Source organism: Lutra lutra, chromosome 13 (genome assembly GCF_902655055.1).
Source record: "Lutra lutra chromosome 13, mLutLut1.2, whole genome shotgun sequence".
In the NCBI taxonomy this organism is placed as follows: Eukaryota; Metazoa; Chordata; class Mammalia; order Carnivora; family Mustelidae; genus Lutra; species Lutra lutra.
In genome coordinates, this window is record NC_062290.1 from 85661962 (window position 1) to 85678369 (window position 16408).

Genomic DNA, 16408 nt, shown 5'->3' on the forward strand with positions numbered 1-16408 from the left:
TGGAATTTTGGTAAATGCTTGGCCGACGGTGCCTATGTGAAGAGCCCCAATAAAATCCCTGGGCACTGAGTCTCCAAGGAGCTTCCCTGGAAGACAACATTTTACATGTGCTGTCACAACTGTTTCTGGGGGAGTTAAGTATGTCCTACGTAACTCCAGGGGGAGAGGACTTCAGAAGCTTGCACCTGGTTTTCTCCGGGCTTTGCCTCATGCGCCTTTTCCTCTTGCTGATTATGCTTTGTATTCTTTCATCATAGTAAGTGGCAGCCGTAAGTAAAACCGTGCTGAGTCCCCTTAAATAATCAAACCTCAGGATGAACATTGGGGACCCGACACCCATGCTTTAATAAGACAAGTACAGTTCCTATTTTACAGATATGGGAACTAAGGCATAGAAAAGGAACTTGCCCCAAGTCCTAGAGTAACAATGAAGCTGGGAATCGAATCTAGGTCTGACTCCTTCACCTGACCTGAGTTCCTGACTACTACTCTCTACTGCCTTTCATAAGCCTCCCAGCTGAGTGAGACAGACAAGCAAACCACCAACAATGCAGTGTAAACAGGTGCTGTTACAGAGGTCAGGAGGAGATAAGGGACCAAACTTGGCCAGGAGGGGTAAGGAGTACAGGGGATGACAAGGGCAGGTCGGGTCAAGGGGGCTTCCTGAAAGCAACATGTAAGTGGGGTCTTGAAGGAAGCACAAAGTCTGTTAGAGGAACTCAGGAGCAAAAGGAAGAGATGAGACATTTCAGAGACAGGAGACAAGTGCAAAAAGCTGTGGGCGTGAAGGAATATAACGCATTCCAGAAACGCAATAGGTTCGGCGTGGATGGAGCACAGGGTCTAGCAAAGTAGAGTGAGATGAGGTTGGACAGGGAAGCTGTGCCAAGGCCACGAGGGTTTACCACTGTACTATGTATGAATTTGAACTTCATCTTGAAGGTGATAGGGAAACCACTGAGGAGTTTTAGGCATTAAAGAGACACGAATACATCTGCTTTGGGGAGTTATTAGAGGCAAGGAGCCCAGATAGGCTACAACAGTTGTCCAAAACCAAAAGACAGCTTGAAATAAAATGGAAGTAAATGAACTCCTGGCAATGGAGTAAAGAGAGCAAGTCTGAGACATTTAGAAGATGGAAAACCAAAATACTTGTTGACTGGACACCAAAAAAATGGAGGGAAGAGTCTAAAATGCTTTTGAAATTTCTTGCTGGTGACTTGGGGGAATGGAGGTACCCATTTGAAGATGGAGTTAAAGAATTCAGTTTTTTTCATTTTAGAATTTGAGACACTAGAGGAAGAACATTTGGTTGGAGAAATATATGCAGTGGGATATACAGGTTTGGAGATAGGGCGTGAAGATCAGAATATAGAGACGGTAAGTTCAAGTAGATTACTTCAGCAGTCTCAACGGAAAATACTTTCTGAATTCAGGCCAGTTTCTATATCTGGAATACTTTCAAGATGACAGACTTCATTTAGCATGTCATCATGAAGGCAAAGCAGGTACTTCTGACACAGAAGTCAGCATTGAAACTATATCCTTCAGCCTGGGGATCAAATGTGCATTACATTTCCCGTTAAATATAGCAGCCAATGATATCAGGTAATCTTATTGTTCCATCCCAATAACCTAAGAGCTTCTGCCATGTAATCTGACCCAGGACAGGTAGCAGAAGAAAGGAGGAAGAAGACTCATCTGACCCTGGAAACAACTCAATTGTCTATCATCAGGAAAAGACAGAGATAAATTGTGGCCTTGTCAAATGCTGGAATCTTACACAGCAGTAAAAGTAAATGAATCACAGCTTCATGGAACACAAATGCATTCTAGAAACACGGTGAATTTAAAAAAAAAAAAAAGTTCAAGAATACTATGGAATACCATTTTTATAAAGTTCACAAATAAGCAACACTAAACAACAAATTGTTCATAAATATATACATATCTGGGAGGATATTTTAACAATAAAGAGAATGATAAACACAAAATTTAGGATGGGGTTATCTGGAGGGCAGGAAGGAAGAAAGTGAACTGGGAAGGAGCATACAAGTGCCTTCAACAGTATCCACAATGTTTTAGTTCTTTGGATAGGTGACACATTAACAAGCATTCATTTTATTTTTATGCTTTATACTTTACAGTTATATCACATACATTCTTTTACATACATCAAATATTGTAAAAGATTTTTTAAAAAAAGATAACTGACTTTGAGAGGATCCTGTCATATGCCAAAGACACACTTTTAATCCTAAGGCATGAGATCTACCTAACACAACAGCATTTTCATTGTTCTGAAATCTTTCCAAACACAAAGGTCCTTTACAAATAAGGGACATACTGCAGTCAGGGGTGTTGTCTTCTCCGCAACTTTCCTAGTAAAATAGAGTACTCTAATTCCACACCATAACTCACAGACCATGTTAGGCAACAATGACTTAAAGTATATTTGTCTGCAGAGATAATAAGCCAAGGCTTTTTGGAGAAACGAAATATGAAAGAAAATGCACAAAGTATAAAAAGAGTGTAAGAGGACAATGTAGAGAATATGAAAAGGGACTCTGAAAAAATAGGAAAAAAATAGAAAAGCACCTTAGAGTAGGAAGAATCAGATATAAACCCCATCTAATCTTCCAATTTTAAAAGAAAATACTTATGGGAAAGTCTCTTTGAAATACTATTTTTAAAAATATATCAAGAGTGTACCAAATATTAAAAATTAGAAAAGATACTTACAAAGTCATCTCCCGAGTCAGCTCCCATAGAGGCAACCGATTCCTTGCTCACTGACCGTGGTATCCTAGTAGCACCCCCTGGCCTCTGAGCCACAGCGGTCTCTTCCGCAATTTTCTTCTTCAGTTTTGCAAACATTTTTGCTGTGTGGTTATCCTGCACGGATGAGCAGCTCGTGAACCACCCCAGTAGTCTAGTCCTTAGGCCAGCAAGCAGGACTTCAGAGACTGGTGCCTAAAAAGTTCCAGACATCCAAGAAAACTGCATTCCCACTTCAGTGTGGGCCAAGGGCTTACAGAACAGTATCTACAAATCAGACGAAAGAGAGCTAAGTTAAACGCAGGAGAGATTTCAGAACTGAGTTGCTTTTTAAGCTTCAGGTTTCAAAATTAAGTTTCATAATTTTACATGTACATTTAACAGAACACACTGCTAAACATTTTAAAAGCACTCAGGTGCTTCACGTGCATAAACAGATAAGGAAATCCAGGCTTGAGGAGATGAGGTAATCTGCCAAAGGGTGTGTGCTTAAGTGGCAGGGCTGGTATTTGAACCCAGGACTCTGACTCACAAGTCCTTACTCTTTCTTTATTATGCCACGTTGGCTATGGCATATAACACATATAGTAAAATTGCCCAGGGTACATGTTAATATCACATAATGGTTGGAAATCCTCCCCCCAATATTAACTACAGTTTATTTTTTTTTTTAAGATGAAGACAAAATATATACTCAATATGGGGATAAAGGTATAACATTCCACTGTTCGAGGATGGTTTGCCATCAGCTCTTGACTAGAAAAAGCTGACAACCTAGAAAAAACAGGCAAGCCAGACATTTATCCTATATAAGCATCAGATACCCTTAAACATTTCCTAGAAATTCTGTATGGTTCTCTTTAAGGGTGATTAAAATGACCTGAACTCAGTTTCGTCTTCAGAATGTTTTACATGATAATCAACATGAGATTCAACCTTCTTTTCCTCCCAGTGTTGTATGAAACACCAATATTCTGGTTCCAACCTTAACTTTCCATGTTCTGTGGAGGACACCTAGGTTCTGCTCTGAGATCTACAAACGACTTCTTACCACTTCAGATTATCCATGTAAATCTGTACAATTCTCCAATGTCTGTAAACCACCTACTCACCTGGCTTATCTACCAGATTTAAAACAGCTTGGCGGTCAAAGCATTCTGTCCTGCATGAAAACAAAGATGAAATGCATTGGGTATTTCCTTTCAAGTGTAAGGCCAAAATGTTTGGGGGAAATGGAAGAGGATAAAGGGAGAATTCACCAGAAGACAGAGGGAAGAATCTATCACTGCCACAATCCTCAGTGGGATAGAAATCCTTTGCATTTGTGATCTACCTGGAGCTTCACTAACAGGCACAAAGAACAGAATCTCTCATTGGTGCCTAAATTTACTTCACCTTGGGAGACTCGAGCAAAAACAACTTGAATGAGATTACGGTTTCCTAGGGCCAGTATTTACTTCTCAGTTGATTCTGACAGTCACACACTGTTTGTTTACCTGGCGAGATCCGGGCAGTCTAGTCACAGAGCCTTGACTCGCACTAAGAACGTCGCTGAGAAAAAGAATGGCTAAACTGGGTAAAAAACAACTGCCTAACGCCCAGGAATAGGCAAGTACCTGCCACGCCAGTCTGGATCCCACTCAACTCAGGCTCCTTCTAGAACCGCCCGCGTTTGGACTGTCAAGGAAGGGAGAGGGACTCAACGTCTCTCCCATCTGACAGCAAGGAAACTGAGACCCAGAAAGGAGGAGTGACTTGTCCAAGGTCGCTGGTGGCATGGGGGATCCTGACACCCTAGGCTCCAGACTCCCCGGCCGGGCAGCCCCTCTGCCCCCACCCCCGCCCTTTCAGCACCCCGGTACCGCCCCCCGCCTTGGGTCTTGGGCAACCCCGTCCGGGCCGCTCTGGGGCAGACCGAGGCCACCGGGAGAAAGAGGGGCCTCCTGGCATCTCCGGCCCCCGCCCGCGCACCTGCCGCTCTCTGGGCAGCGGGCAGAGCCCCGCCTCCGGGACCTCTCGAGAACACCGGCCCGCGTCACCAGCCCCCACAGCCGGCCGGCGAGCAGAGCAGCGACCCGGAACCGCACCTCCACCAGCGCGCCGGAAGTGGCTGCGCGCGGGGCGGACTTGCCACGCGCATGCGCCCCGCGCGCGGTCTCCGCGGTCGACGGCGACATCATCCGGGCTGCGGTTGGGCCGGAGCCGCTGGAGGGCGCGGGCGCGAGGCTGGGCGCTTCCTAAGGCCGGCCCGCCACGTCAGCCAGCGGCCCGACCCGTGGATGCTGACAGGGTGGCCATAAGCCTTTATTGTTCTTTTTTTTTTTTTTTTTTTCTTTTTAAGGGGGCGGTGCGGAGCGGGGGGGTGGGAGGAGCCGTGTGGCGGAAGGGAAAAGCACCCAGTTGGTGCCGTGGGGCCAGCGTGTGTTGTGGGGCTTTGAATCCTAAAGCCACTGCTGCGCGGAACGGAGAGGGAGTTTCGGTTCCGCTCCCCGCATCCCAATCCCACTGCGCCCTGCCCAACCGCCCGGCCACGGCATAGTAGGTGATCACTGCGAGTCCGTGCCTCCCTCCTCACACAGAAGCCTGTGGCTTTGGAAACTACAACTAGGTCTTCGCGCTTTGTGACTAGTTTTTTTTTGAACTTTTGTGCCTATGACCAACTGCAGGTTATATGTTTTATATCTAAACACAGGACGCACAGAATGTACCATTGAAAGAAAAGTTTCCGGAATCATACTCTTATACACTCCGATATACTGCATTTCAAAATAAACAAACTGATGGCAGCCCACTACATTCATTTCATTATCTACTCATGGTCCTCCAACTTTTGACTGTTGAACAAACTCGAGAGAGGTAACTGCCTCATTCAAAGTTACACTGCAAATTAGCCTGCGTCCGGTGTCTGGATCCCTCGATGCCAAACAAGTCAGACATTCCACATTGAGATCGCACATTTGAAAACCCCCAAACAACCAGAGGGTCAGCAGCTTCCATCTCCGCCAAACAATCCTCCCTCCGCGTGTGACACTTTTGACCACTTCGAGCAAGGCAGGGAAAAAACCAAGACTAGGACTCAGAAGAAACTTACCAACCAGAAGAATAAGCATAGAAGCTACGACCCCAAGACAGTCCTAAGTGTCTGAGGTATGTTCTGAAAGAAGCAAACCCTAACAGTTTAGCACGTATGTTGTCAACAATTCTGAAGAAGTGCCAAAAACTTTAAGCAAATAATGTTTATTTTTATATTGATGATACACTTAATATACACGTGGATTCAAGATACAAAATTCATTTACAAGAGTTCACACCTGATGAATGTAGTCACATTCCTAGAGAACATTTATCAATGCAAAAATGTTTTCAATACACGGACAACAAAAATCAAATTTTCTGTAATCTTGTTATTCAATAAACATCAAAACAACGTTTAACTTTCCATCCTCTACCATTTAAGTGCCCTTAAGGTGGCAGGCACCGTAATAGAAGAAAACATTGGAAAGAAGGGCCTACAGAATTCACCTGCAGAATCACAGTGTTTACTCTGAAATTCATTTAGTGAAGTAGTTAGTGAAAGGCTTGCTATCCTTTATGACAAATCACATATCATACAAGAGTCAAAAGTGATGAACTCAAGAAAATAAAATGTTTCAATAACTTCTTTCTAAAATCTATGAAGTATTAACTGTAACAGACAAAGCAGAAAAAGGCTGAAAAAGAACACAACAGGAAAACATCCTTAAGAGTATGTATGGCTTAAGCAATTCAGAAACACAACGAGTAAGACTTTCACAATACCACAAATGTTCAAGTCAAATGATATTGACAAAATAATTTCCCCCTTCGTTATTGGTAGTAAATAGCCCCTTCAAAATTTATTCTACTGATAACACATATAAAACTAATGAATCCAAATGGTTTGCTGTCTCACAGAGCTGAGTTGACAGATTTTGATCTAAAATATTAACCCACAATACCCCAAATTTAGTACAAATGAGCAACAAGACAAAGTCTCAAGGATTACAGTGATTTGTGAATAGCTAGATAGGCAACCAAATAGCTTCATTATTTGCACACAGATTAGCAGCACTTGGATAAGAACTGTTACATGAAAATTATTGTGCTTCAATCTCTTGAGGAGAGCTAATAAATATAACTCTATAATCCCTATAGTGTTACGATTCTATAACATTTCAGTTACAGACAAGCACAATTTTTAAAAAGTATTTCACACCACTACAAAATCAAGTAATTGTATTCTCCAAATGTAATTTCTGCTATGATTGAAACAAGTGCATTTATGCCTAATATCCATAATATAGACAATAGGTTCACCATTATTTTCAGGGAAAAAGATCAAACTTATTTTAATTCCTATGTGATTAGCTTTAGTGATGATGTGAATAAAGAAAAAGGATATTCAATCTTACAATGGAAATTCCCCAGAGAATATAATAATGTGGCCTGAAATGACAATAATCTTTAGAGCAAAGTAAGAAATTATTTATAACTGCTTCCTCTGATTCAAATTACTATTTGTACTGGTGCTACACAATGAAGATAACCTATTTGGATAATTTCCTTCACTTATAAGCTCTACTGTGAAAATGTTAGGACATTGTATCTGCCTTTCCTATTATCTAAGTCCTATCCACCTCAACTGGAAGAAGTCTCTAAAATGTAAGACTCATTGATTGTTGAACAGCAAGGTTTATTAAAAACAAACAAATCATTGTAGAACTAGCCATATGGTCTATGTGGCAAAAGGAATGTATCCAGATAACTATAAAAAGCTATGAACATGAAGTCCTAAAATATTTTACTGACCATTAAAAGTTATTTTTAATAAGATAGCCAAGAGCTAAAAAAAAACCCAACCAAACCAAACCAAACCCCTCATTCTTCAGGAAATAATAAAAATTCTTATTACCCTCTAAGATTCTAAGCAACTTTTTTCCTGCAGATTTTTAATACATCACAACATGTAATTTAGGAAAAAATCATAACATGCAAAGGAGGGTAGGAATAAAAATTTTTAAAATGCAGTGGTTATTTTTCTATAGTTTGTAAGTGTTTACTTTGGGATTATCATATATTATCATTTCACAATTTATAATGGTTTGTCATACTGATTTGATGTTTGAGAAAACTTATGGGTCCAATTTTCATGTTCACAAATCCTAATTTTCATCACAGACAACTGGATATTCACAATAGCTTAAAAAGAGAAAATAATACTAGTGATATAAAAATTTAAATACTGCTTACTGCAGACCTATAGGAAAGCTAGCTGTAATTCCCTATCTCATTCTGAACATAATAGAATCACTCTATTAACTTTCATTCCGTAAGCCTATCATTAAGAGTAGAACTCTGAACCCTGAAATTACCAATGTCTCAATAAACAATACTACACCTAAAAAGATGATTGTCTTAGGATATAGACTGGAAATGTTCACCAAAATAGGAAAATATTCCTAATAAGTAGTATGTTTTATGACCAAATTCAGGCTTAAGTGAATCTGGGTACTTCTTACTATTAAAAAACTGAATCTAGGGGCGCCTGGGTGGCTCAGTGAGTTAAGCCTCTGCCTTCGGCTCCGGTCATGGTCTCAGGTCCCAGGTCCCGGGATGGAGGCCTGCATCAGGCTCTCTGCCCAGGGGGGAGCCTGCTTCCCCCCTCCCACCCCCACGCCTGCCTCTCTGCCTACTTGTGATCTCTGTCAAATAAATAAATAAAATCTTAAAAAAAAAAAAAGCAAAAAACTGAATCTACTGTTCAAATGTTTCTAAAAATTCACACTGCTTAAAAAAAAAATCACACTGCTTAGAGTAGTTTGATAAGAAATAATGTTTAAAGAAAACATGAAAGAAATTAACAAAAATATTTTTGAAATTAAAAAAATGGTACTTCCGTGATTAACAATATTATACAGAAATGGAATTCTCAAAAGTTACACCAAACTAATAAGTGAAAAATACCAATTTTAGCTTAAGAAAACATTTCATATTTACAGACTTCCAAAGGAAATGTTTCTATGGCACCAACAAGTCAGTTACACTTAATTTAATACATTTATCTTTACCCAATTTAAGGGTATGTCCCCCTACATTAACCTGACATCCTTCCCTTTAATAGGTGATTGAGTCCATTCACACATCAATTATTTTTCCTTAAACACAAGGTATGCTTAATAAGTTTCTGTTCAAAAACTCAGTGAAGCTGGAACACAGTGTAATACCATGTTCTGAAATTTTAGTTTGAGGAAGATGAATTGCCTTATTTATTTATTTATTTATTGTAAGGGAAAGGGGTCACAGTATCCAGGAACGACTGGGAGGTGCAGCACAAACAGAAATAAAGTACAGAATGGGGGAAAGGTTTGGTTTTCTAAACAATTCTTACCTCATTTAACGGCAAAGTAACTGGCTTTGCAACTGTTAAAAACAGAAGTCATATTCACAATGTCAATCTCACTTCTTACTGCTGCTCCTTTCCTCCAACTAATATCCATACTGAGCCTGAGTCAGTACTATGAATTTTAAATAGCATAACATCTGCTGTGCTACTCTCCGATGGCAATGAATGATTTGGTTACTAAAACAACAGAATGTCAGATACTACGGACATTTCCACTGATTTTTCAGAAATAGTACATTACCAAATTTTCATATTTACTTACCAAAAAGGCAATTACAACTTTTTAAAAAAATTTAATGCTGTAACTGAGAGGTGTTATGAATAGCTGGCTTCTTATTAAAAATACAATGAAGAGGCAAATAAACATTTGTTGGGTGGTAAAACCGACTTCTGACTAATTTAATATTCTATCACACAGATGTAATCGTCTGAAAAAATAAGGGGGTAAACAGTTGTTTTGCAGTTATATTTTATCATGCAAAAATAACCTCTACTTAATTTTTTCGTGAATGTGTTCAAGCGTTTACTATACATCTCCTACCCTTGTCCGTGCAAATACACGTGCCAGGTGGAAACAAAACCAAACACTGAGACTCTGAGATATTCCGTGTACATACACTGGCACTGCACATAGTCACTGTCCTCTAAGAGAATATCCTCCCCCGCCCATCATCCTTGGTAGAGGTTCGGAGGCCCAGACTTGATAGCACGCCATGCACCTAATATCAAGAATTCTATTTCATGTGTGAATATATCATCAATTTGCAGAACACAAGTGGTCTCACAGAGACAAAGAAATGCAACTGGAGGCATTTTATTCACTAGAAGCATTTCCTCAGATGAGCCTACTCATCTTTGATATGCGACTCCAATAAGAAAAATCTGTAGTCTGAAACGCCAAGGCAGGACTAAATTAATCACAGCGGCTGCAAATATACAGATTAATCATCTCCTGTTCCTTATTAAATCTGACCCCACCTAGGTACAGCTTTCCTCTAGCTAATGCCCCTTTTCCTGCCTCACAGAGACAGCTATAAAACGAGACACATCGGTGAAAAACACTGTTCCAAAATTAAAACTTAGTATCAGGTATTGACATGGCAACTACCAACAGATTTCTCTATTTAATGGACATTTTCCTATCTGTTTTGAAATGTGATCAAAGTAACTTTGTCCACAGCCCCTTAGTTCTCAGTATAAATACTACTCAATACTACTACTCAACTAAGGGTCAAGAAAATAAAGGACTAACAGACCTTAAGAACCTGCTGGTGTCCCAGTCTCACACACTAAGGGTTTTCAGGCTTATATCACTAATTTCTCGTCCATTTACGTGGAAATTGGCAGATGATTTTAAAGCTAAGAATATCCTGCTTTCTGTTAATATTTTCACATCCTAATTCCAACTCCAAAATTAGCCAATTTTTCCCAAACACAAGCCCCTTAGAATAGAGGTTCATGAATGAGACACAGCCACAACCTAATTACAGCTGCACGGCCAATGCCGCCATGATGTCCTCACAGAACTCAAATAAATTCAGCCCACAGTAGGTATGGGTATATAATATACACATACTGCATACCAATATATTTACAAATATGTACATATATACAAAAGAAGTATACACAGAGATTGCATTTAGCATCACAAAAATATACACATGCGATCACAAATAAAATAAGATTTTCAAATAAATAAGGTCAACAAAAGAGCCCTCCGTGTAAATACCCTTTATACTCTCCAAACACGCACAGGAACACATACATCTAAAATATCACCGGAGATTCATACCATTCATATTCATATCAAATCTCTTTACTCACTTAGGGTAGGGAGGTGGTTCTGAATCACTGGCAGTAGCCACGATTGCTGACCCTTGGCACCTTACTCTATTTCCAGTCCAGATTGTTCTCTATATATCAGGCTGATTACAAGACTTCATGGATAACTAAGTACAAGATCTTTCAACTGAGTCCAAACCCCTTTTAAGAGACAGAAAGTTACGAAGTCACACAGGTCAGAGATTAAACTTGGGAGAAGAATGCTAAAGAAAGCACCACAAATTGACATATAAATCAGATTGGATGCTTTTCTGTTTTCCTCAATGGAATTCAGTACAACTGCCAACTAATCTATTTCAGCGAATTCTATTACAAGAAGAAATAAAGGGCAGTAGCCACAAGTAAAGAAAAAATAAACCCAGATCCTGTATCAGGAAAATTTCAGTCATGACTAGATTGCTCTTTGCTTTTATAATTTCAAAACACTTCAACTTGGTAAAAATATAAAGGGTACAATAAATTCTCTGTGCTTTGAGGGGTTTTGAGAGCACCACTTCCTGGGAGGAAAACACACACACATATACAAAAAATATATCCTGGCTGGAATAAAGGTTAAACTGTCTGACTCGGGGATTTCTTAAAATTAATAAATAAAAATTTGCTGGGCTGACTGATTTCCTGGTTTCAATATTTGATCTACTTTAAAAATACCCTAACCTTTTGTGCCAAAATAGAAATATCTAATTATTTCTTTCCTGTTCATTATAGAAAGCAACCTGAGCTACCAGAAAGACTGGGCTGAGGTTAGGAGATGTGAGTTTTAGTTCTAGCTCTGCCACTATGAATAAATGTAGTGTTTTGGGGTCTGAGCTTTCTCTTCTGAGAAACAGGGAAAATAGCTGCTTTACCAAATTCAGAAATACATGGGTGAACAAAGAGAAAATAATTCCATTGTGCTTAACACTGTTTTGTGTGTAAGGGACTTCTTGCAATCCTATACCTTGTTCTGTTTGCAGTGATTCTTAAGGGAGGTGAGAGACTGTATCAGAATCTCCAGGGGGAGGTTGTGCAATTTGAAAACAAAGACGTGCTTTTCCCCATTGCTTTGCTTTGTTTTTAGTTCCAATGTTTAAATTTCTATGAATTCTAAAATTAAATAAATAAGGGGCTTAATATTTTTACATATATAAAGAAGAGTGGTATGCATTGAAAAAAGAGATTCTTTGCTAATACCCATGAGTGATTGTCCTTTTACATGTCTTCGTTCTTGCTTAAAGTAATGTCTTAAAATGTAGAAGCTTGGTGATGAATACAGGATAGTTCATTAAATGCTACACATGCTTAAAATTTTCATAATAAAAAGTAAAAAAAAAAAAGAAAGAAACATGAAGTGTGTGCACAAATGTAGTCTTCTCAGTAAGGCCTACCCTGATCACTCACTTACACACTGTTCTTCACCCCAAAACAATGAAAACATTTCCCTTACCATGTTCTAAACTTTCTTCATACAACTTACAACTCTCTAACATAAATTTTCTTATTATGCTTATGGCCTGACTCCTCCTACTAAAATATAAACTTCATAAAGACAAGGATTTTTACATCTGATTCATTTGCTTCCCCAATGCCTGGAACAAAATCTGGAGTATAGTTGTTCAGTGCGCATTCTGAAGGCATGAATGAAACAATGGTTTAGAATTTTCTAGCACAGTTTTCCTTTCTTAAAGATTCAAGATCGCTTTGGCTCACTTTAGATTTTTAACTACCAATAAGTAATTATACTACTATCAGCTCAGGGAACAATGTCATCATCTAAACCCTCCTTGTGATTTCTAAGACCCCTTGTTCTTGTACAAACACGTTTCTAATCACAAAAGCTCGAATTTCTTCACCTGATTAGCTTCTAAATAACTGAGACTCCGATATATTTGTGGACAAAAACAAATTAAATATGACTTAGAAAAGAAAACGTCCGTGCTAAACTCAGGGGAACTGGTTTTCCAGGTGGCAGGGGGTGGGAAATTAAGATTGCAATTATAGAACCATACAATTGGACAGGATCTTGGGCTAATGCCTATGTTTTACAGATGAGAATATAATAAAACAGAAACATGAAGACACTTGTCAAAGGGCATAAAGCTAGTTACCAAGAAAGGCAGAATTACAACTCAGGTCTCCTAGTTCTCAGACCAGTGTTCTTTATGCTAAACAGGTGAGAATAAAGCTCAGGAAGATAAATATTATTTTAAGCATCAGGGGAGAGGAAAATACGTGAGGTCAGGTACATTACTGGCAGAGAAATTCAAGGGGACTGAAACAAGAGGTCAGCCTACTGCTGTAACCCTGGTGAACGCGGTTATGAAAGGAAAGCCATTAAGTTTATAAAGATATCAAAAAAAAAAAAAGCAGTCTTTATCTGATAAAGAAAAACCCATCAGGCAAAAAAAAATCTCCCTCCAGGACAAGTCTTCTAAAGCTTTCTGAAATAATGTTTAAAAGAACAAACAAAAACAATGAAGAAATGAATGAATGAAATGCCACGAAGTCCCCTAAATCCAAGAACAGTAATTTCAAGACTTCAGATGAAAAATCAGCAAATTGGAACAGGTATATGAATAACTTAGACCCAAATAATACCCTCTGCCCGAAATGAAAACCAAAGTAAAAATGTTACAGTAAAATTTCCCTATGGACCAGGAAAGAGGCACCAAAAGCAATCACCTTATTTCCCCTGGGACCGCCAGAGGTAGAATGTGAGCCTGTACAGAGTATTAGGTAGAAGGGCTTTTGGTTCATAGATTTCTGAACTTGAATGCCTTGGAGTCTAAAGAAGAGGGAAAAACCCAAAGCATCATAACAAATGCTTATGAAATTATGAAGCAGATGACAGAGAAGAAAAACACAAAAAACTTTGTATTATATATGGAGTCCTATTTAAAATAATAAAAAAAAAACTTGTGCATGAATATAAAATGTTAAATATAAGGAATTAAAAAAAATCTTATTTCCAAATTGTCAATGTAAAAGTTACTTCCATTTTAGGTTAAATAACAATTCAGTTACCCCTGACTAAAATTAATAACATCTCTGACTTTGACATCTCATAAACGTCAACTAGACAAAAAGATGATAACCTCTGCACTATATGCCACAGCCTTCAAATTGGATAGTCTTCAAACTTGGTATCATGAATTAAGAGTTTAAATAGAATTCCTTGTGGAAACATTGTATTATGAAACCAACAATCTGATATTTTGACCGAAATACTTAAAAGTCTTTTTTTTTTTCATTTCCAGCATTCAGATTATAAAGAAAGCAAATTATGCCAGCATATCTCATGATAACACAGGGCTCACACATTCCAAGTGATATTTATCATCTTAAGACTTCAATTTAAGATTTAACTAACAAATGCAAACCAATCCTATACATTTTCTGAAATTATGACAGTATTTAATGAGTTAAATGATTTAAAAAAAATGTCTTGATTATGCTTCAAAGGATCACACATTTGTCTACCTACTAAGCTGGAATGAAAAGAAATATTATGGAAAGCCTGTTCTTGATTTTTAATAGTCCATGCTGGCTAGTTTCATCTTTGTGAACAATGATAAATTTTCTAAATCCACACATTTTTTTTTTAAATCCACACATTTAAGGTCCAAGTATAAGAGCTGGATTTTCCTCATTATATAAAAATAAATGATTTACTCTTCTGAGGGTGAGAACAGTGACTGTGTGTAGGGACAGATGCTGGAGGTAAGTAGCCATACCTCAAAACCAAAAAGTAAAAATTCCAAGATTAATTGAGTTTTTTAAAAGACTTGAAAGACTGTATTTTAAAACAGTTACCCTAAAAGTTTGAATAATTTTTTCAGTTTGTTTTTAAAATGGTGGCCTTAAATTAAAAAATTAAAACTAAGTAACACCACTATGTGTCTTGGTCATCACATTAGAAAACTGCACCATGTAAAATCTGTGGCAAATGAAAAATTGTTTCAACAAGAGGATTTTGTTTTAATAGTCATCTATGGTACTCTCGAGGAACACGTTTCGAACATCCAGAATGGATGCTAATTCCAGAATGTGCTTCTGGAGATGAGGGTTCTCCACTGTTTCATCCCTTGGCAGTTGTGGATATGATTCTGGATAGTTTCGTGTTTCCTGGTAGGCAAAGGAGAGAAAAGTCAACTTTTACAGTTTAATGAAAGAAATTATATACAACATTAATAATATTACTGTTAACATTAACAATAGTAGGAATAACTTAATATGTATTTCTCTGCATATTAGTATAACTCTTAATAGCAGTATACTTGTTGAACATAGGAAATTACTGACATTTAACTACTTTGACCTTAAAAAATTCCAGTTTCACATGGTTCAACCTAATATATTCACTCAGTGAGTCATTTTACAAGTATTTATTGGGTCTTACCATTTTTGAGTACTCTGCTATATTGTAGAAATCATATAATTCCAACTTCTTAGGGGAAAAGTCCTAGCATATGTGTAAATTCAACAAGTATTTGCTAAATGAATGAATAAATACATGTTGCAGCAGAAATTAAAAAAGAGGGAAGACGGGGGTGCCTGTGTGGCTCAGTTGGTTGAGCAACTGCCTTCAGTTCAGGTCATGATCCTGGAGTCCCGGGATTTAAGTCCCAAGTCAGGCTCCCTGTTCAGCAGGGAGTCTGCTTCACCCTCTGACCCTCCCCCACTCAAGCTCTCTCTCTCAAATAAATAAATAAAATCTTTTAAAAAATCTTATTAAAAAAATGAGAGGAAAGATATGAGAAGCACTGAAAAAGTCAAATTAATGAGCCTTGGGTGGGGTGCCTGATTGGCTCAGTCAGTTAAGCAACCGCCTTTGGCTCAGGTCATGATTTCCAGGTCCTGGGATTGAGTCCTCTTCGGGATCCCTGCTCAGTGGGGAGTCTGCTTCTCCCTCCCTCTTGCTCTCTCTCTCTCCCTCTACCCCTCTCCACTGCTCATCCTCTCTCTCTCTCTGTCAAATAAACAAAATATTTTTAAAAATTAATGAGCCTGGGCAATTAATTATAGGACTAGAGGTTTCAAAGATGACTGTAAGATTTTAGGAACAAATGACATAAGAAAAGTTCTGGGAGCCATTTGAGAGAAGAAGAGAAGTAAAAGAAGAAAATATTTGGAGAGAGTATAAAGCTTTAGGATTTAGGTATATTTTATCTGAAGTAATACTGTAATACAAACAGAACTGCCCCTCAAAAGGAATTTGAGAATTCAGGTCTATCTCAGAAGACAGGTCTAGGCAGTATATATAAAGATGGATATAATATGCATGGAGAGAAATATTAAAGTTGAGAAAATGGCTAAGATTTCTAAGAATATTAGCAGAATGAAAAAAGAGTCCCGAAGAAGGAGGAGAAGAAGAAGAAGAAGAAGAAG

General features: G+C 38.4%; 2 protein-coding genes across 12 annotated transcripts in view; both read right to left on the reverse strand.

Moving 5' to 3' along the window:
• Positions 1 to 4881, reverse strand: part of GOLGA1 (golgin A1) — a 47503-nt gene extending 42622 nt beyond the window's left edge. The window contains exons 1-3 of one of the 4 annotated variants that reach the window (XM_047700006.1): positions 4750 to 4881; positions 3891 to 3940; positions 2743 to 3045 (exon numbers count right to left, since the gene is read on the reverse strand). In XM_047700006.1, the coding sequence (XP_047555962.1) occupies positions 2743 to 2877 (135 nt within the window). In that variant the 5' untranslated portion in view covers positions 2878 to 3045; positions 3891 to 3940; positions 4750 to 4881. Of the gene's footprint in view, positions 1 to 2742; positions 3046 to 3890; positions 3941 to 4274; positions 4456 to 4749 lie in introns of those variants that run through there. The other 3 variants (XM_047700008.1, XM_047700007.1, XM_047700010.1) reach the window with 3 other exon arrangements.
• Positions 4882 to 14456: 9575 nt separating this feature from the next.
• Positions 14457 to 16408, reverse strand: part of SCAI (suppressor of cancer cell invasion) — a 140268-nt gene continuing 138316 nt past the window's right edge. For all 8 annotated transcript variants that reach the window (XM_047700358.1, XM_047700361.1, XM_047700359.1 and 5 more), the window contains one exon: positions 14457 to 15145. In XM_047700358.1, coding sequence (XP_047556314.1) covers positions 14999 to 15145 — 147 coding nt within the window. In that variant the 3' untranslated portion in view covers positions 14457 to 14998. The remainder of the gene's footprint in view (positions 15146 to 16408) is intronic.